Consider the following 21,887-nt stretch of genomic DNA (forward strand, 5'->3'; position numbering starts at 1 on the left):
GAACAACATGTGCTGCTACTGCATGTCTCCATAGATGTATTCCATTTTCAGAAGCCTTCACCCTGCAAACCATCTCAATCCAACCCATCTGGTCATTTTTCATTACCTTCACTCTATGTATATTCCTTATACTGTAATACACACATGTATCATGGACATTGTCATTCAATATCACTCTCATACAAATACCACATGCACAAATTCAATGATCTACTTTCTCTCCTACATGTAACTTTTAAAGCTAATATTTCCCTTTTTAACTTCCATGATTATGAAGTATTATTAATTAAAAGATGTCTAGGAAGATATGGATTTTATAAAGTTGAAAACGATTCCATGTTTTTCATCAATTAGATGTTTTGCGTCAAAACACTTGAAAGTATAACACACTTTAAATGACAGCATACCTGTGCATTAACCAGATTTTTAAAAATCTCTCATTTAGTCACCTTTATTTATAAGCACTCTCAGATAATATTGTCTACATACATGTAGTACAAAAATTTGTTCTTAAATGTAACTATCCACGATTACATTTTTCGATAAAAAGGGCAGCTGCCCAAAATAATACATAATATAAAATGCATAAATAGTATCTTAATGGTTTGTGATGATTTATTTTCACCAAACATTATGAAAAGAATTTGCTCGCATATAACATCAATCAAATATTTAATAACTTCGTTTATTCGTTATGATGGATTTTCTTGAACCTTCAATATTTTTTAATATTTTCTCTTATTTTAATCATTTTTTTTGTCAGGGTGAACTTCCCCTTTAAATACATTTGCTATGTTCTTCCTTGTACATACATCAGTATGAAAAGAATCATGAATCGGCATTGGTCAGTTACTTAATATATAGGCCTACCGTAATTATGTAAACCTGTGTAGCGATTATAACCAGAACTTCATAACAGAATTAGCTGGACACTAAACCTGTGCATTACATGTAAAACAAAAAATATCCAGGATACTAAAGGGGAAGTTCACCCTGAAGAAAACTTTATTGTGAAAATAGCAGAAAAAATAGTAAAAATATTGGTGAAGGTTTGAGGAAAATCCGTTAAAGAGTAAGAAAGTTATTAAAGCTCAAAATTTTTGATTTGTGAAGTCATAAACGAGTAGCTGCCCCATGTGTTATGTAATATAAAATGGATGAATTTCAAATTTTGTATGGTTCCTGATGACTTAATTTTGTTTTCTTTTCATGATCGGGTGTGAAATGATTTGTCTATTGATATACAAAAGTTACAGTGAAAACCATTTTCAATTTTCTGAGAAAATGACATTTAATTGATTTTTTACCATTCGCTTTGTAGGAATGCTGCTCGCATATGACGTCACAAATCAAATAATTGAAATTCTAATAACTTTTTAATTATTTGATGAATTTTTGTCAAACCTTCGGCAATATTCTTTATTATTTTTTCTATTTTTATAATAAACTTTTTGTCAGGGTGAACTTCCCCTTTAATGCACCTTTTGTTTGTTATTTAAAACAATCTAGAGGGTATGTTAATACATATTTGGTAATAATATTTTGCATTATACAGCGCTTAACACAACGGAACAATGTCACTAAGCACTTTACAGAAATATTACCCAGATCAAAGGATCCTTGCAGGTCCGCATGCAATGTATGCACCTTCTCCACTCCCTGGGGAGCATTCCAACAAGAGTTCCAAGACTCAATTGCTAGGCATACTATTTATAGGCTTTCGCATCCTACCGGGTACCCATTTAATGCCTGGGTGAAGAGTGGCAAATTGTGGATTGACGCCTTGCCCAGGACCAAAATCCAATTGAAACCAGTTGGATTTCCAACTGGTTTTTAATTGGTTTCAATTGGTTTCAATTGGTTTTAACTGGTCTCAATTGGTTTTAATGGGAATTTAACAATTTCCAGTTGAAACCAAATGAAACACAGTTGGGCAACTGGAAATCCTAACTGGAACCAGTTGAGTAACTGGAAATCCTAACTGGAACCAGTTGGGCAGCTGGAAATCCTAACTGGAACCAGTTGGGTAACTGGAAGTGACTTCCAACTGGAAATGATTTCTAACTGGAACCAGTTGGGTAACAGGAATCCTAACTGGAACCAGTTGGGCAACTGGAAGTCCTAACTGGAACCAGTTGGGCAGCTGGAAATCCTATAACTGGGACCAGTTAGGTAACTGGAAATGACTTCCAACTGGAAATGATTTCTAACTGGAACCAGTTGGGTAACAGGAAATCCTAACTGGAACCAGTTGGGCAACTGGAAATCCTAACTGGAACCAGTTGGGTAACTGGAAATCCTAATTGGGACCAACTGGAAATCCTAACTGGAACCCATTGTGTAACCAGAAATGACTTCTAACTGGAAAGATGAGTATACATGTTCTTGTATTTGTAATCAATTTCATGAATGAATTGTAATAAAGTTTCATGAGCACAGTCTTTTTCATTCTCATTATCTTTCTTCCTTTATTTTGCTTTCATTGTACAATTATCTCATTTCACTCACATGAGATTGTTATGCATGTAAATGAATGTGAATAAAGGACAGTGATTTCCATTAACTGGTAAATCATGAGAGAATAATTACTTTTCATATCAAATTCATTAAAATCACCTTAGCAAAACAGCATTCCCTTTTTTGCTAAGTACTCACCAAACAAAATTTCAATTTTAGATAAATTTTAAAACAATATCAACCGTTTTCAGAAAAAAAATAAAAGAAAAAACAGAAATCACTGTCCCAATGAGTGTAAATATTACGTCAAGAAATTAATTTCAATAAATAATCATCAACCAACAGTGTGGATCAAACTTAATAATTAGCTGCACAAAAGCAACAAATGGGTCCTGCACGCCATTCATTTCATTTCAATTTGTTGATTTAATGTGATCTTGTATGCAACTCTTATAAATGTGTCTCACAAGAGATTTCATCCATATCTTTGCATTTTACATGTATGGTTTTGCTTTGCAATAACTTGATCTCATAAGAAATTAAAATGCTATACTACAATTTACGTTTATGAGGAGGACCTGATAATCAATACAACCAATCAAAAAGTGTTGAAAATTTGTAATCTACGTAACCAACCAACTTTACGAGTGACTTTCAAAAGTAAACAGACTATGACTTACCGGTATATGGTCTCACTGGCTTATATTATAATTCACATTCAAAGTTCAACCTTTAAGAGTATACATGTTGGTCAAAATTATACATAATTTACTTTTCAGAACACAAGGATAAGTGACCAAGTACATGTTAATAATTATTAGTCACAATAAATATGTTATATTAAAACAAAATGGTCAGAATAAAAAACACAACTTTTCATGTTCTTTATACTAAAGGATAAATGTAAAATCCTGCCTTTGTAAAAGAGCCTTTAATTGTAAGGGCGGTAAGCCCTACATATACATGTACACTAAATTAAACATTCTAACAAAATCTTATATTAGTTCTTTTCCAAATCTGCATCAAATATATGGATTAAAACTAATGTGGAAGTTTATAAATTAAGCAAAGGGGTGCCCCCCCCAAAAAAAAAAAAATAGAGAAGCCAAACCATACATAGCGGTACATGTATATTCCTACATTATTTTCCATTGACAGCATACATGTAGTTTTGAAGAATTCTATATGGCTAATAATATAAGATTCATTTTCCCCCATAAAAAACAAAGTTGCTTTACCAGATTTAAGTCTCTTTGAGACTTCTCTATGAAAAGGTGATGAAATTGGACACTGTTTTGATCAATAAGCACTCGGTCACTTTGTTTTTACCAGGTCCATATTGAAATTTCAACTGACAGATTTTTAGGATGTCAAGGTGTTCACAAAATAAAGCGTGCAGCCTTTCCCACTGTAGATAAAATCACATGTACATGAACAAGTAGATCTTGTAGCAGCTTTATGAACATAACAAATTTTACAAGTGAACAACTACATGTACATGTAAGTCATGTATAGTGACACATTAATCAAGAAATATATATAATTCACACCTTAGAAAAAGAAATCTCAAGTCAATCACTGCCAGTGTACAAGAACAATTTGCCATCATGAAGTGTTAAAGGTCAAGTCCACCTCAGAAAAATGTTGATTTAAATCAACAGAGAAAATCAGACAAGGCACAATGCTGAAAATTTCATCAAAATCGGATGTAAAATAAGAAAGTTATGACATTTCAAAATTTCGCTTATTTTCAACAAAATAGTTATATGAGCAAGCCAGTTACATCTAATTGAGAGAGTCGATGACGTCACTATTTCTTTTGTTTTTTATTGTTTGAATTAAACAATATTTCAATTTTTACGAATTTGATAATTAGGACCTCATTGCCTGAAGCACAAAATGTGAAAATAATGGAATTCCACATGTTCAGGGAGGAATGAAACTTCATTTCACATGACAATGATGAGAAAATAAAAATATTTCATATAATAAAATACAAAAGAAATAGTGAGTGAGTGATGTCATCAACTCTCTCATTTGGATGTAACTGGCTCGTTCATACAACTATTTTGTTGAAAATAAGCGAAACTTTAAAATGCCATAACTTTCTTATTTTACATCCGATTTTGATGAAATTTTCAGTGTTATGCTTGTTGAATTTTTCTCTTTTTCTTCAAATCAAGTTTTTGTTGGGGTGGACTTGTCCTTTAATAAAGCAATATTGACTGGCCTCGGGGAGGATACGACATATATCGCCCAAACTAGATTTATATCGCCCAAGTCGCAGACGAGGGTGATATCAATTTAGTGAGGGCGATATATGTCCTTTCGCCCCCAGGCCAGTCAATATTGCTATTATTAACCAAATCAGGCATCCAGAGCAAAAATCGTTAAAATCTAGACATTTAAATTTTTTAGAATGAGAATCTAGTTTATCATGTTGAGCAGACTGGGCCACTGAACTTTACCATTGTGACGTAATTGAAATGACGTGTCCCTGGCCTGGGGACGCAGAATCCAGCGTTGTCTTAACTTGATTACCATTATGACGTACAGCACTGCGCGGTTCAAAGACGCGTAGAATACGGTACCTGGATATTAGCACTGCTTTTTATTGCCCGCTACATTTCCACGCATTTTCTCATTGACTTTCCTGAGCGGGTAATTGGGCCCGTGGATAAACAATTGGAATTTAATTGACCAGCAATTTGTTCCCAGTCTTAAGCAGGCAACAAAGTTGCCCTGCTCAGATGTCTGATACGATTAATAATTGAAATGTTCATGTATGCAAAAAAAGAGACGTACATGCATGCATACATGTACATGTAAGGAAAATTATGAAGTTCGAGGAGAGCGAGGATGAGCAGAGAATCGATTAGACATGGAATAATGTTCTGAAAGGCTTGGAAAGAAGTGATAACTTCAGATGTGATCGTACATGTACATTTTCATACTACTAATGAAATCAGATCCTCTGTGAAGAAATCATTACATTAAAGTCAAAAGATGCACAAATTTAAATCAATTACAGGGCAATACACGTACATACATGTGTAGATCAGATAAAATTTACAGACCTGCCAACCTCTAGGAATGAAAATTGTTTTCTTGGTCTCCACAACTTAATTCTCTGATAAAATGTGCAATGCTTTTGCTGATGGGAAAAACTGAAGCAGGTATAACTCATTGTGATTTAAACAAAAGGATTAAAACATTATTTCATGTTGCAATGATTGGAAAAATAAAGTTACCTGAAATTACATTCATCAAATTACCCATATTTGCGTAAGATCTATGAATATTGAAATGATTGACGTACTGAGGTATTTTGGTTGCAAAAACATACTACATGTTAATACGACCAAATTTTACTGGTTGGCTGCTCTGAGAAATTAAAAATCTCACATAAATTTGTATATGGAGTAAAAATTAAGGATACAGGCTGTATTGCTATCTTCAAGTTGCATAGGCAATAGATAATTTTACAATACAATGAATATTGCAGGTAATCTCATCAAATAATAAATAAAGAGATAACAAATTTTGTTGCTCCTTTTGCTAACAGACATTTACATGTATCAAATATTGTGTCAAAGAAAAAAAAACTGCTTTGAACATGATAAAATTTTACACAAATTTGTAAAACTCACTACATGTACATGTATTAATTTTGAACTCACCACCATCCATTCTGACCCATACACATTATAGTTACTTCCTTCTTTAGAAAAACTATGTAGAGCGATTAAAGCAATTGCATGGTGATCAACAACAGAGGTGTATATTGTAGCCATGAAATGGGTTTACATGTACATTCACTTGACCTACTTTTCAGATAGTCTACATATTTTCAGAAAGTCTAAATATACATGGGCTATTGGTCTAGTTTTGTCTTATTGTCGCTTTGTGTACACTACATGTGGTCTTCATGTAATTCTCATCCAGTCTAATGCCCAGATTATCTGATTTCCACTAATCACATAAGTCAAACTAATTTACTGTTTTACAAGCATGTATATGTAGATCAGTGGGGAATACAAAAACTTGCACACAATTGAAAATTTGCAGTGTGACAAGGAGTGAAAACTTCTAAAATGTATGATGTACATTAACTACAAAATGACAACAGAAATTTATTATTGCAAGTATTTTCTTGCAAGACCAAGGGTTAGATCAAGTAGCAATGGAACAAAATGTGTAGCCTATTGAACTGGAATTTACACTATGTGGAATGAGACCAAGTGGAAAGTAGATATTTGAAGTTTACCACATCTATGGATCAATACATTGGCTCAAAATTCAGATTGTATAACTTTTAATTCAGGAAAAAAAATGTAAAATGAAACCAGTTTCTCTGATCACTTAATTAGAAACATGATTGCCAGAGTAAATTTACAATTATAGTGGTCGTGCAAGTGAAATTTGTAATAGAAACGTCTATAGAAAAAAACCCACACAGATCTCTCAATGCTTTACCTTTTCTATTCAATCATCACTAAAAATCAAATACAAAATGACACCCTATATTATTTATAAAAAAATATGACAGTAGATGAGTATCACACCCATTGAAATACCAATGGCACAACCTGTTGAAGAATAATATCAGTTTGAAGTAGGATTAAGGATAAGCTTTGATAGTGATTAAGGGAAAGGACACCCTGACACTAAATTTGTTTTAATACAAGCAGAAAATTTAAGATTCAATGAAAATACATAAAAAAGTGGTTGTGTTAAACTTTGCTATGATTTTGTGACATCACATACATGCAGCTCCTAAACTCCACATTTTATTGTTTGAAATAGAAATCTGGTATATAAACTCACAAAAATCATTTTGCTATTGATTGCGGGCCCGACAGCCACTGTGCAGCGCCAGATGGACATTGCTCTTTTTCGTTAATCATTTTATATGTATGCCAAAAATGGTAGCAACTCCCATCTTTTAACGTCTTTTTGGTCAGACAAGGCCAGGGCATGAACTACCAAATTTCTTTGTGAGACGGACACTCTACGTTTACCAACTGAGCCAACACACCAGGATATGTGTTTATGAGTATCTAAAATCTAATTTTAATACATTTTTGGATAGTTCATTAAACTGATAACACATTTCTTACCAAAGTGAGTTTCAATGTGATATAATGATGTAAATGTAAAATAGTATATTTTCTGATAATTTATCACAATTTTACAATGGGGAGGAGGGCAGGGATCAGTTCATAGGCCTCGTCAAAGACATTTTAAATTCAATATTTAAAAACCCGCAGTAAATCTTTGATGGATTTTCGCTACAGTGTTTTTGTTATCTTTTTTTTTTGGGGGGGGGGTAATTGAATCAACTTCACACCAGGGTAAACTTTATGCTGAAAATAACAAGGAAAAGAACGAAAGACCTGTCAGATGACATCCAACAAGTGTACATGTACATGCATTGAGCCAATTGCGACCTGAGCCTCATGTAAGCAGCTACAATGGCTTTGAACTTAGCAATCAAATGGTCCCAAACTTAAATTTCTTGATAGCTCTTTGAGTATCGCTATGATTGCTAAAAAGAAAAAAAATTGAATGAAATAAAAGAAGCAATTTTTTACTATAGCATCAATCAAACAAGGTATGAAAAAATACACTGGGTTATGTATGTGACCAGTGCCACCAGAAACTGAAAACTATTTTTTTCAAAGGCCATGGGTGATGATTTAGCTGTTATATCATTACTACATATTGAATAAACTTCATTTTTTTCATATCTTCAAAATGATTTAAGCCAAGTTTACCCCCAACAAAAAAAAATGATTTGAATAGAAAGCGAAAATTCAAAGCATCACACTGAAAATTTCATCACAATCTGACAAAAAATTAAGCGAGTTGTGACATTTTGAAGTTTTGCTTAATTTCATAAAATAATATGCACATCCTGGTAGGAGTGCAAATGAGGGGACTGATGACAAAACCCACTCACTATATCTTTCTTTTTAAACATGTTACATGAAATATGTTATTTTCGCCTCAATGTCACGTAATACATACATGTAGTTTCAACAAAGTTTCTTTCCTTCCTGAAAATGAGGAATTCAATTGTTCTAATATTTTATGGTTCAAAAAGTAGGTTCCTAATTGTCATATCTGTAAAAATTAAATTTTTGTATAATTCAAACAATAAAAAAAAAATGAAATAAGGACTCGCATTGACTCTTTCATATGCATTACACTTACTTGAGCATTTTTCTCCATAGTATTAAAATCAACTTTTTCTCTTGGGTTGACTTGATTTTTATTGAATTATTCTGCCTCAAATGCAATTTTTGTTTATGAAGATGTGCAGTGAATGTGAGTTACATGTGGTGTCACTTCATCTTTCCTTTCCGGATCAGGCATTTAAATCATAGGACCGGTAATAATAACAGTTATGAAATCAGATCTTAAAACAGACCAAAGAAGATCATGGCTAAAATTACATTAACCATAACCACTTTAAAATGCTGTGGCCTTGAATGCCCTTCTCATTCCCATCAGAATTTATTTTATAAATTTTTGCTGAAATATGTCATTGTAAATTACAGAAAAATAGTCTTCTCCTCTGAAAATATTGAATAGCCCGTAAAAAAATTACTTTTTGGTAAAAACAGCGACAAATTCATTTAAAGCTATATGAAATATAGTTAACATTAGAAAAACGGGGCATGTTATATGGCAAGGTCTGTTTAAAGGGGAAAAAGTACTCTTGGAAAAGTCAAAGAAATTTATGTACATGTACAGTACTGTATATTTACATACAGGTACAAGTAAAATCATGTATGTCAATATTCATGCAAGCTGACATTCTGAAAATTGGTGCAAAGCAAATGCTTCCATTCCTTAATATTGGGGGTGTGATATCATTAACCACTGGTAAAAGTAACTGAAAAGTGTAAAAAAAGATGAAATTGAAAGAGCCCAAAAGCAAAAATATCTCAAATCAACTAAAAGCTGAACTCTCACACTCCTGTGATAAACATGTACATGTATGTAAACAAAAAAGTTAGTTCTACATGTAGCTTTTGCATGCGATACGTAGGGAAAGAACTCTGAAAACTGCTTTTAGCAGAAATTAATTTCCATTTTGTTATCTTTACCAGAAATTGAAACGAGGAATTTCAGCCAATATTCTATGGTCTGGAATTAAGAACATGCTGCAGAAATATCCATGGCCTTTTTAATTCCCTGCTAACACTGCATAGACCTGCAAATTAACAAACTCATATTTATGGACACATTAAATCCTATTTTGCAAAATGCATGTCACAATAAAATCCATTTTGTGCAGTTTGCAAAAAATGAATAAAATGAAGGTGTTTTTTTTACAATAGATGGGCAATATTTAAAATCTAACACTTGATTCTCAAAGGGTCCCTATTAACGAAATATATCTGTATTGTAAGAAACCTTTTCTCATGTATTGAATGGGCATAAAATGAATCTGTAGCTTAAAGCGGCACTCCAAGCTGAAAATTTCATGAAAATCTGGTTATGAATACTGAATTTATTGAATTATTTTGTATTTAGTTATAATACAATATTTTTTACTTTATGTATTTTCAATTTGTCAGCAAGCTATTGTGTGAAATGTACAATTTCCAGTTGGATAATCTGCAGGTCATCATTTTACATCAGATTAAAAGTATGCAAACATATTGTAAGTTGCAGGAAGGGTATTTTTTTTTATTTAAATTTAATAGATCTTATTCTTTGATATTTTTTGTTTTCATATTAAGAATGATTTATTTTTCCAAGGGTTTCATTCTCTAAATTTTACTCAAGATTAAAAACTAACCCACCTTACATTTAGGTCATTCATTAATTCAATGCCACATAATTTGGCATAGTTATTATGTACCTTACATCATTCACAATTAATTCTAAGCAATTTACTTCTGCTTCAGTGGCAAGCACGGCTGACAGCAAATTGTTAGTTCCTGTACATGTTTTAATATGTGCTATTTTTGCATCAGATTCATCATCACAGAATGATTCAATTTCTTCAAGTATCAACCATTGCACTATCATGAAACATTGGTCATCCATAGTTATGATACTACGCAATTCACCTATTCTTTTGTCAGAAAAAACCACTAACTGGTTGTTCCTCTTGATTGTGTCCATTCGATATTCAGATGTACAAAAGAGCAAGCCATTTCTTTTCATTCGTTTATACGTGGTTACTATTCTATCTATTTCAACTCTTAGGCCAGAAGAAATAAATGCAGCATATTCCCAATCCTTCAGCCGTCTGACTGTACCCATACCAAGAACAGAATCTTGCCTATAATCTTGTGCTGATTTCTTCCCAGAACAAGACATCATGTTGCAAAACACCCTGACTCCATGGGAAACTACACGTTTTGTTATAAGGTTCGGAAGCATCTGCATAAACAAAAATTTTCTCATTGCTTGCATTATCATCCCTCTATTTCCTTGTAGCTGACGTTTTATTTTCCAATTACCTGATTCGAAAGGAAAACATGAATGAGTCCACAGTGGTCCCCATTTCCGCACACTTTTTGATAAATGTGTCAATGAATGGACATTGAATGTCATTGAGGATGCACCATACAATATTTGGCATCTACCAACAAAAGATTCAAACAGAAGATCGCTGTTAAGGAGATCATCATTTGTGAGGGATTTTTGTAAGAGCAAATATGATGCCTGAACTAAGATAACTAAGTGATTCCAATACTCATGGGGCAAAATGCCATACAAACAAGGCAGGCAGTATACCAAAAGCCACATGTACCATTCAGATGCTTTCCAGTACTTTCGTTCATTGATAGGTCTTGGTGTTCTGACAACTGAGCTGGGAGGCCTGATAGATTTAAGGCAGGAATTGATAACTCCCATTACTCTCGCTGAACCTATGTAAAATGGGTCAAGAGCTGTGGAAGCAAACCACAGATCAGCCAACTGGCGGGCTACACCAAGGAGGAGACAATGCATAAAATCTGGGGGAAAACCCCAACAAATTGGGAAATGTGGTAGATTTATCAAGGGGCTTGGACCTTTTACACCTCTCACTGATCGATCTTCTTCAACAGACTGTGCCATATCTTCCAATATTTCTTCATCTGTCCTATCATTATAATTGCACACATCTATGGGATACTTTACCACCCTTTCAACAAGTTTACCGGGATGGTAGCATAGGCTACATCCATTATAACCATTGAAGCGAACTGTATTTTGCATGGCTGCCCTGGCTGGTGCATCAGCACAGCAACATATTCCAAACAACTTACTGTGGATTCTTTCTTCTCTCTTTTTCCAAGTAACACCTTCTTCTGCCAATTTCTTTGCACAATCTGTAAATTTGTCTAAAAACACCTCCATTTTTGGCTCTACCTTACCAAACCATACACCAGCTAGGATAAGATTTTGATGTCTCAACTTTGGGGGAAGTTCATTTATCATAAGGAAAATTGGCCACATAGAATATTTTGATGATTTGAATACAGGTAAGCCATCAGAATTAAACATATATGAAAAATTGGCTTCATTTCCAAGCAGTTCCTCATCAGCCAATAATTTCTGGTAGTATTCACCATCATAAATATCTTCAATAGCATCATCAGATTTTTTTTTGCGGGTTTGGCGATAAGACAAGTGAGGTGCAATATCTGCCCTTTCAAATAGGGCTCTTATCTGGGAAGACAAGTCAGCTGTGACAAAAAAATTGCCATTACAGAGATTTTTTGTGACACATGTGTCATTACACTGAGGACATAGAACTTGATCTTCACACAGATTTGCAAAAGACTTGACATAACTGTAGCAAGATACACAATAAAAATGAAATGTGAGAGATATTGCTCTTCCAGAAAATATACTATTCATGATTGACGTAAGTGAAGTGAAGACTTCTTTACAACAAAGAATATTGATCAACTCTAATAGATGGGATATGGCAGCAGATGATAAACAATGCCTCATTACAAAGGATAAAATCATGAGAATTGCTTCTGCTTTAGAAATGTGGGAACCATTGAAAATTGCGCCATTGAGAGCATCATCATCATCCCTATCTCCCGCATCATCATCATCCCTATCTCCCCTGTCCTCACCCTCTCCGCTATCCTCACCCTCTCCGCTATCCTCACCCTCTCCGCTATCCTCACCCTCTCCGCTATCCTCACCCTCTCCGCTATCTTGATCCTCATCTGTTGTGAAACCAATGTCGGTAAGTGTATCCTCGAACAGGGCATCACGTTCATTAACATCTTCATCACTTCTACTTGTGGACAAGTTTGTGTCCGTGCCAACAGTGTCCTCTCCTAAATTGTATCGTTCATTAGTCAGATCGTCACTTGTGATGTCTGCCAAAAAATGTAGTGTATAAAAAAATTAAAAGACTGTAAGATAATTAATATTTTATACTATACAGATCCTCTTTAAAGCGTTAATACAATCAGATGCTGTAATATGAGATCTCCTAATTACAGATAGTCGTAAATGGATTACATGTACATCTGTCATCAAATTGATGGAAGGATGACAATTAGTAGTTAACAGGTTGACTGTCCGTCTTCCTGAAGATGGAGTCAGTCACACTGCCTGAAACAATGAGTAATCTCTCTTCACTTCAACCTGCTACTTCTCAAACCATCGCTACTCAATATTCAGCTCATCTCATCTGGTTTACAGTCCTTCTCAAGACTTCACTCACTTTTAAGAAAAGAATGCCTCTAAAGGCTCTAATATCCTCTGTTTCTCATCTTTCAATTCAATTTTCTGCCTGTGTTTTCATTCCCATCTTCATATTACACATGGTGAATGGTTTAAACCAACTCCACATTAAGAGATCCATTAAGACTATAGAATATCAGCCACTTTTTTCTACATGTACATCTATATTTTCACATGATACTATATTTCAGCTATGGAAATACTACTTCATGTACAGTATTTATTTCTTAAAGGTCAAGTCTACCTCAGAAAAATGTTGATTTGAATTAATAGAGAAATATCAGACAAGCATAATGCTGGAGATTTCATCAAAATCAGATGTAAAATAAGAAAGTTATGATATTTTAATGTTTCGCTTATCTTTCACAAAATAGTTATATGCACAATTAAGTAACATGGAAATTTATGAGAGAATCGATGCTGTCCCTTACTCACTATCTCTTTTGTTTTTTGTTTGAATTATATAACATTTTATTTTTTACAGATTTGACAATAAAGACCAACTTGACTGAAACATGAAATGTTAAACAATGGTAATTCTATACGTACAGGGTTCAATAAAATAGTGAGTGATCAATGTCATCAGTTCCCTCCTTTGCATATTAAATCAAAAACTTTTTATACTGTAACATTCTTATTTTACATCAGATTTTGATTAAATTTTTAGTGTTGTGCTTGTTCGATTTTTCTCTTTTTATTCAAATCCAACTTTTGTTTGGGTGGACTTGTCGTATAATATTCTTGCTTACATTTATTGGCCTGTGACTTTAAAATCCTTGCATTGGCACAGCCATTTAGTTCTGTTTGACACTTTTAGTTTCTCACCTGGCAATTCTGCAGTGGATTAACTAAGAGTCACAAATGAAACAACCTTTCAGTGTGCATGAATTAGGATTGTAATATTACGGGCCGATATCAAGCATGAAAATTGATTAGTCCTGCTCATTACTATCATTTCAAAATCTCTACTTTGTTGATTAAAGATTTGAAAAAATGTGAAAGTTTTGATCTACATGTACATGTAACAAAGGATATTTACATGTAGACTAAAATATAAATCAGCTCTTTCAAATCATACACACCTGTACCCGGACCACCTTCAGCTGTGTCACTATCCTCTCCTGCAAAGTCAGAATCATCCAAGGCATCCCCTTTTCCATGTTCAATCTGTGAAATAAATAAATTAAAAAGAGTAAAGACCTCACATGTGATTGACCCAAGTCACACAAACATGAAGGGGCCTGGGGACTATTCCTTATTATGTCCATTCAATTCAATTCAAAATCAAAAGGGGGGTTAAAATATACTGTACATTGCATGCCATAACAATTGCCCCTCTCATGGATTAATACATTTGCATGGCTGCCCTGGCTGGTGCTTCAGCACAGCAACATATTCCGAACAACTTCAAGGAAGGAGCTGTAATGTAATTTCATTTACATACACTTTTCCAAAGGAATTTACATGTACTTGGTTCAAAGCACAAATAGGAAGAATTACAAAGGAGCACAAATTCTTCAAATGCAATGAGGACATTAATATCGAGTTCGTTTTAAAGTTCACACCTGTGATTACCGGTAAGACCCAATGCCTATTTCCATCACTCGTTTCTATCCAATATGATCAAGAGTCCAATACCAGCTATCATAAAGATAGAACTATGAAATCAAACTATTCAGACCCTACCAATTTTCAATTTTATCATGTGAAAAATCAGCATTCTCAAGTCCTGGACACTTGAATAAAATGACCAAAACTGTTGATATACACTATACTTATTACTTCAGTATGCAGATATGTACACATTTTGAAATTCTGACCCACATTTACGTGTGATTTCCCAAATTACAACACCACAGTAGCCTGGTCCCTTAGTAGTACATACATGTACATGTATGGTGTACTTCATTTACTATCATGTATAAAATTACATAATCAGCAATTCAATCACAAAACTCAATCACATCTTGAAAATTTCCATGAACATGTACCTTGAATTTGTATACTTCTTACAGTACAGTACATGCAATCTTTATTTCCTTCTATTTGAACATTCACAAATATGCTGGTTTTATCAGCTTACATGTACCCAGTAACTGTTTTTTGGCATTTTATACCATTTACACAGGGAAACATGGGAATTTACATGTAATCAATTAATCAAACAATTTCATCATTAAATTATAGTTTAAACTATATATGAAGATTCATTTGAAAGCTTATATTTGTTTGAGATATAGGATTGTAGCTTGTGATGATCAAGGTGGTGATGATTCCTTTATAAGTGATGGTGGACAAAAACTTTCGGAAAGCTAGATAATCATTCTTACATGTATACGTACATCTTACTAAATCGGCTGTTTTTCTAATAGCTGCATCTTCCGATGGAGAGTTCGCCACTGGCAAAATTTTTTTGCCAATGGATCTTCATTGTAATAAAATTCATCCTTCTTGTACGAGAATGGATTGTGTCTGTGTTTATCCCCTTTTGTCGACGCGCTTTCCAGGGAGCTAGAATCATCAGCCGTTGTACTCTGAGATGAGCTCGAGCTACATGTATAATTTACATGTAGGTGTTCTTTTGCTTTAACTTTCTCTTTGTGAAGTCTTAATTTCTTGGCAACTCTCCTTCTTTTAGACCTCCCTTTAACAGCTTCTTTTGAGCGAAGACTCCTTTTTTTTCTGTTGCAATGTTTTTTCTGCAAGTTATGAAAATAAAATAATAAAGTGATCGTTTATTTTCAAATAAGATTCAAAATGTGAACAGGAAATAATTTTCCCGGCATTGCAATTTGCTCCACATTGTTTTATGACTGTGACTCCAAATTTCTTTGGTGCAGCAGATGTTCTTCCCTAATACATACACATGTACAAGTTTGGCTCACAGCCTATACAGTACATGTGCCAGTCACATTTCTTTGACTATCTGCTTTAACCAGAGAAGAATCAATTCAGTGGACCAATTGTTTTCCCCATTCTAAACCTTCAAACAGGTACATTGAAACTTGAAATGTATGTCAATTTTTTTAATATTTTGTAGCAGAATTCACTAAACCTGAAAATGATTCATATGCAACGCTGTATAAACCGATAATTGGATCAGAAGAGAACAATCTACAGTAACGGCAACCATACAAAATTTGAAATGCCTCTTGGCGCATTCAGAGGTCGAAAAACAAGATTATGTCCGATCAACTTGAGAGGTTTCATTCATTTTTTTTTATTTCAACAATATCTTCATATGAAGGTGCCTTTCAGCAATATGCTGGTATTAATAGGGAACCTACATTGCATAACACGTTTATACAAACAAAACAAATACATGTGAATACACATGGGCAATTCCAAGCAAAAGTGGACCTTTTCAGAAAAATATTGGCTCAACACTGAACATGTATTTCAAATCTGGATCAAAGTTTTCTATCAAATCAAGACTCATATGGAATTTCATGTACACAAGGGAGACATAATTACCCATATTTTTATGCATCTCCTTTAGGAGAATCCAAACCATACAAACAATTTGATATGGGACTTCTGTTGGTTTTTGTTTGTTCTCTACTTAATTTCACTTTAACAGAAAACTATTGCTAGTTTTGTATAAATTTTCTTTTGGATAATCTGAAGGTCATCATTTTACATCATAATAAAAGAAAATTCTCAAATATTAATTCATTATATATTGCCTGTGTGTGGATATTTCCGATGTCACTGTGTAAACATCACTCCATAACTGGGTATGCCACGGTTTTATGTGTTAAGTCTTAACAAAAATAGTACCCCATTTCTTTAATGTAATGCAGATATTATATCTTGAAAAACAGAGAATCCAATCAATGACTCTAACTTGTGATAGCAATTTAAAGTTCAGAGTTTGAGGTAGTTAGTTTGAGCGATATGTTTTATCCTAAAAAATGGATGCCCAAACTCTGTCAATAAGTAACCATGTTTATAAATATCCATCTTATTTAAAGTGTACCGTTGAAACAAATATTGTATTAATACATGTATGAGTGAATTTCAGGAAATACATGTACAGTCAGGTCACATTTCTTTGCAAATATGGTACAAATATGGGTGAGAAATTTTTTTGAATGTTATGTTTTTTTATCTGAATGTCACTCCATTACCTTTAAACTGCCCACATGATAAAAAAATATAAAACAAAATAAGCAGGGTTTGGGCTTAATTACAGGTTCCATGACATTTGCTCCGGCCACAATCGCTCTGCAGCTTCGGTATAAATGCCACGTACTAATCAATTAGGGTTTGCAATTTGTTATATTTTTTTTAAAACAAAATTTAAAAAACAAAAGTAGCTTTGACTGACAGAGTTTTTCACAAATCCACTTTACTGTTTTTAATACTTGCGGGCAAGTCCAAGAAAAGGTCACCCTAGAAAGCAAAATTTCATCTTTAATTTAAGAAGTTATCTTTGGTGGGGTAAGAAAGCCCATATGTTGAAATTTAAAATTTCATTAAGAAAAATTTGATAATATGCATATTTATGCTAATTTGGGGCACCTAATTTGCATAATTGGTAAAATGGGCGTTACGTATGGGACAATTATAAAAACTCATAGAAAATAAAAACAAAACTTGTGAGATTTAGTCATAGGTGGGACATGGACCCCCTAACATCTTATTACTTTTGGGGGAAAAGAAGTGATGTCATCTAATTAATTATGCAAATTAGGTCTTGTCCAAGGGCGGAATGTCCCATACGTAACATTTTGAGGATGTTTTTTTAAGTTATTTCTCATAATACAATACTTGTATTGTTGCATCTCTGGGAAGTTCTAATTTATAAAGTATGAAAATGTTATACCCCAAAAAGTTTCAAAAATAGAGTTTACTTTTTAATTAAAAGTTAATTAAATAATTGTTACGTATGGGACAACATGTTACGTATGGGACATTTACACACAATGTCAATGGGGAGATTTGTGTACAAAGTGAATGGAGAAAAACAAATTTCAAGAGTGCTCTAAAAAGTGATTATTTACCTTTTCTTTAGTTTTTAAAGACTGATTTGTTATGAATACTGATTAATGAAAACAATTGAAGCGAAAAAATTGTGAACATGGAAAAATATGAATAAAATAAAAAACAATAGAAATACATAAGAAATTCATGAAACCATGAAAAACACGAAAAAAAATGTGGAAATGGCTAATTTCCTTGTCAGTCATATCAAATATGTCTCAATAGAACATTTTAAAAGACAGAAACTCTTTTGTTATTTCCATATTTTAAATTATTTCAATTTTCTTAATTATGGGGGAAATTGTGTACATTCTCTATGGGGACAAAATGTCCCATACGTAACTGTCCCATACGTAACATGTCATTAATTTGTTTAATTAGAGTCTGTAATTAGAGGGATTTGGCTTATGACATGAAACTTGCCTTAGATATACTAGAGTATTGTGACTTCTATCACACTGAGTTACAAGTTGTCAAATAAAATACTTTCAGAGAATTCTCAACTTGTAAAAATTGTTTTAAAAATTGTCTTTTTTCTGCGTCCCATACGTAACGGCCCATCTTTTCTCTATAAAAGGTCAAGGTCGAGGTCATATGCCACCATTTTTTCCATGATTATTCTTCTCCTAGATGTCTACTATCATGAGGGTATTCAATCTAATCAAAGTCAATTAACACTATTTTTCAGGTCATTGAAGCCTCTGAAATGTCCCATACGTAACGCGCGCGAATTCTTGGACTTGCCCTTGCATACATAATTTATTAAACAACTGACTGCTAATTTTGCAGCAAAAAGCAAAGGCAGCAATCCCATATTAAAGCCTCCTACATGTAGTTAAGGAGTGTATTTAACAAAACCCAAAATGCTGAGAAAATGAAAAAAATTATCTTATACATGTTTGGAACAAATCAAATGATAGCCAACAATTAATGGAACACTGTTTCTTAAATTTACTAGTTCTACATACATGTAACAATATTCTTAACTGAGGCTGAAGTGATTTCGCAAGACTTCTAAAAAAATCAAGGCTTATTTTCTTGATTATATAGGAGTTTCAAAATACGCTTTTCACAGTCCACTTTCTCATGTACATTACAACTGACATCTACATGTACAATTTTATGGAAGTCCTGGGTCCCATAACACAAAGGCTTGATTTTCATGATGGATTGTACATTGTAGTCAATGCAATCAATGGTAGAAAAGTTCTACGATCATTACTAAGCCTTGTGGGCCCCTTGTCAGCAATAAATATCTACATTTATGATGAAGTTCAAAACTGATTTCAAATTACATATTTCAATTGAATCATTGTGAAAATTGTTCATGAATGTGGTGGATTACTGGCACACAATGTGTTGTCAGGACCCTCAAACCTTGCGTACATGTATGTGGCAGACTTCCAGCACAAATTGATGGTGTCAGACCTTCAAACACTGCGTATGTGGCAGACTTCCAGCACAATTGATGGTGTCAGACCTTCAAACACTGCGTATGTGGCAGACTTCCAGCACAAAGTGATGGTGTCAGACCTTCAAACACTGCGTATGTGGCAGACTTCCAGCACAAAGTGATGGTGTCAGACCTTCAAACACTGCGTATGTGGCAGACTTCCAGCACGAAGTGATGGTGTCAGACCTTCAAACACTGCGTATGTGGCAGACTTCCAGCACAAAGTGATGGTGTCAGACCTTCAAACACTGCGTATGTGGCAGACTTCCAGCACGAAGTGATGGTGTCAGACCTTCAAACACTGCGTATGTGGCAGACTTCCAGCATGATGTGATGGTGTCAGACCTTCAAACACTGTGTATGTGGCAGACTTCCAGCATGATGTGATGGTGTCAGACCTTCAAACACTGCTTATGTGGCAGACTTCAAGCATGGTGTGATGGTGTCAGACCCTCAAACACTGTGTATAATGTGGCAGACTTCCAACATGATGTGATGGTGTCGGATCCTCAAACACATGTATGTGGCAGACTTCCAGCATGATGTGATGGTGTCGGACCTTCAAACACTGTATGTGGCAGACTACTAGCACAATGTGATGGTGCAGGACCTTCAAACACTGCGTACATATATGTGCCAGATTTCCAGCACGATTTGATGGTGTCAGACCTTAACACACTAAGACATTCACCTAGATGCACATGTTGCACATGCACACCTTTTTAAAGGTCAACTCCACCTCAGAAAAATGTTGATTTGAATCAATAGACAAAAAATCAGACAAGGTCAATGCTGAAAATTTCATCAAAATCGGATGTAAAATAAGAAAGTTATGACATTTAAAAGTTTCACTTATTTTCAACAAAATAGTGATATGAACGAGCCTGTTGCATCTAAATGAGTTGATGATGTCACTCACTCACTATTTCTTTTGTTTTTTATTGTTTGAATTATACAATCTTTCAATTTCAATGAATTTGATGATTAGGACCTCCTTGCCTGAAGCACAAAATGTTGAAATAATGGAATTCCACGTGTTCAGGGAGGAATGACACATCATTTCACATGACAATGACAAGAAAATCAAAATATTTCATATTTCATATAATCAAATACAAAAGAAATAGTGAGTGATGTCATCAGTTCCCTCATTTGCATACCTGCCAAGATGTGCATATAACTGTTTTGTGAAATGAAGCAAAATTTTTAAATGTCAGAACATTCTTATTTTACGTCCGATTTTGATGAAATTTTCAATGTTATGCTTGTTGAATTTTTCTCTTTTTATTAAAATCAAGTTTTTGTTGGGGTGGACTTGTCCTATAGTATAAACTTATCCTAATAAATTACACGTATACACTGTCTTTGCACATGTGGGATTCATCCCATATATACATGTAATTTCAGCAAATTCTTTGGACTGTATTCCCAATGATCATGATCATTCCACTAAATTACATGTATTTGGCTCTTGAAAGCTAAATGATAGTAGTAGCAGTAAAATACTAATTTCATGAGAAAGTCTGTACTGGTAATGGCAGTTACATATTAAAACTGAACTTTGTGAAATCATAAAATCTACAGCGTATAGGCTATAGCTGAAAATACGACCACACTGGCAACACAGGCACACGAGGGACAGTGTATTATTATTGCTGGAATAAAGACCCCACGGAAGAGACCACATCTGAGCTTATTTTGCTTATTTCTAAGCAATTACCAATTTCTTCCAGAATCCTTTTGGATTTTTGCACATATTTTTCATTGCCTAGCTGCCTAGGCCTAGGGCTAGGGCTAAGCTACATGTAATTGTAATCACCTTGTTCATAGAATGAGTGGCCCGGGGTTGCGAAATGTAGGCCTTTCATTTAGAAACTGTAGGCTGTACATAATTAGTGGCTACTCACCCGACTCTCTGAGGACTCTGAACTTTGATCAACATCAGATTCTGGATCAGGCATGTCAGGTCCAGGACGAAGTTCACGGGACTGGTGATGAACAGATTCTGTATCCGATACAGCTGATGTAATCAGTGATGATGATTTATCATCATCGAATTCCAGTTCAGAACTCGTGGTACCGGTTTTCTCGTCCGCCTCATCTTCTGTTGACGTCCTCCGGCCAACTGCTGCTGCTGCCAGTACCGCCGGCACTAGTACCGGATCATCATCAACCTCTCCCTCATTCTCTGGCGCTGGCTCTGCTGCTGGTTCGGCCTCCGACTCTGCATCTTTGCCTTGCCTCCATTTAGTTGTCCTTGGAATCCCGCTCT

The 21,887-nt window shown here is 34.3% G+C and overlaps 2 protein-coding genes across 6 annotated transcripts in view; both read right to left on the minus strand.

Annotated features, from left to right (window-relative positions):
• Positions 1-5,618: 5,618 nt before the first annotated feature.
• On the minus strand, positions 5,619-21,767 carry LOC121416771. The gene is made up of 3 exons (XM_041610242.1): positions 21,523-21,767; positions 14,259-14,343; positions 5,619-12,806 (listed from the first exon to the last, which is right to left on the minus strand). The coding sequence occupies exons 1-3, from the start codon at positions 21,574-21,576 to the stop codon at positions 10,294-10,296; spliced, it is 2,652 nt and encodes an 883-aa protein (XP_041466176.1). The 5' UTR covers positions 21,577-21,767; the 3' UTR covers positions 5,619-10,293.
• Positions 21,523-21,887, minus strand: part of LOC121416770 — a 63,201-nt gene continuing 62,836 nt past the window's right edge. For all 5 annotated transcript variants that reach the window (XM_041610241.1, XM_041610237.1, XM_041610240.1 and 2 more), the window contains one exon: positions 21,523-21,887. In XM_041610241.1, the coding sequence (XP_041466175.1) occupies positions 21,768-21,887 (120 nt within the window). In that variant the 3' untranslated portion in view covers positions 21,523-21,767.

The sequence above is a fragment of the Lytechinus variegatus genome, chromosome 6, assembly GCF_018143015.1.
Source record: "Lytechinus variegatus isolate NC3 chromosome 6, Lvar_3.0, whole genome shotgun sequence".
Classification (NCBI taxonomy): Eukaryota; Metazoa; Echinodermata; class Echinoidea; order Temnopleuroida; family Toxopneustidae; genus Lytechinus; species Lytechinus variegatus.

Coding starts and splice junctions, on each gene's coding strand:
- LOC121416771 (XM_041610242.1), bottom strand. CDS start 21,576: ATGCCTGATCCAGAATCTGATGTTGATCAAAGTTCAGAGTCCTCAGAG. Junction 14,344..21,522: donor CAGAGTCCTCAGAGAGTCGG/GTGAGTAGCCAC, acceptor TTTATTTCACAG/ATTGAACATGGAAAAGGGGA. Junction 12,807..14,258: donor TGAAGGTGGTCCGGGTACAG/GTGTGTATGATT, acceptor ATTTTTTGGCAG/ACATCACAAGTGACGATCTG.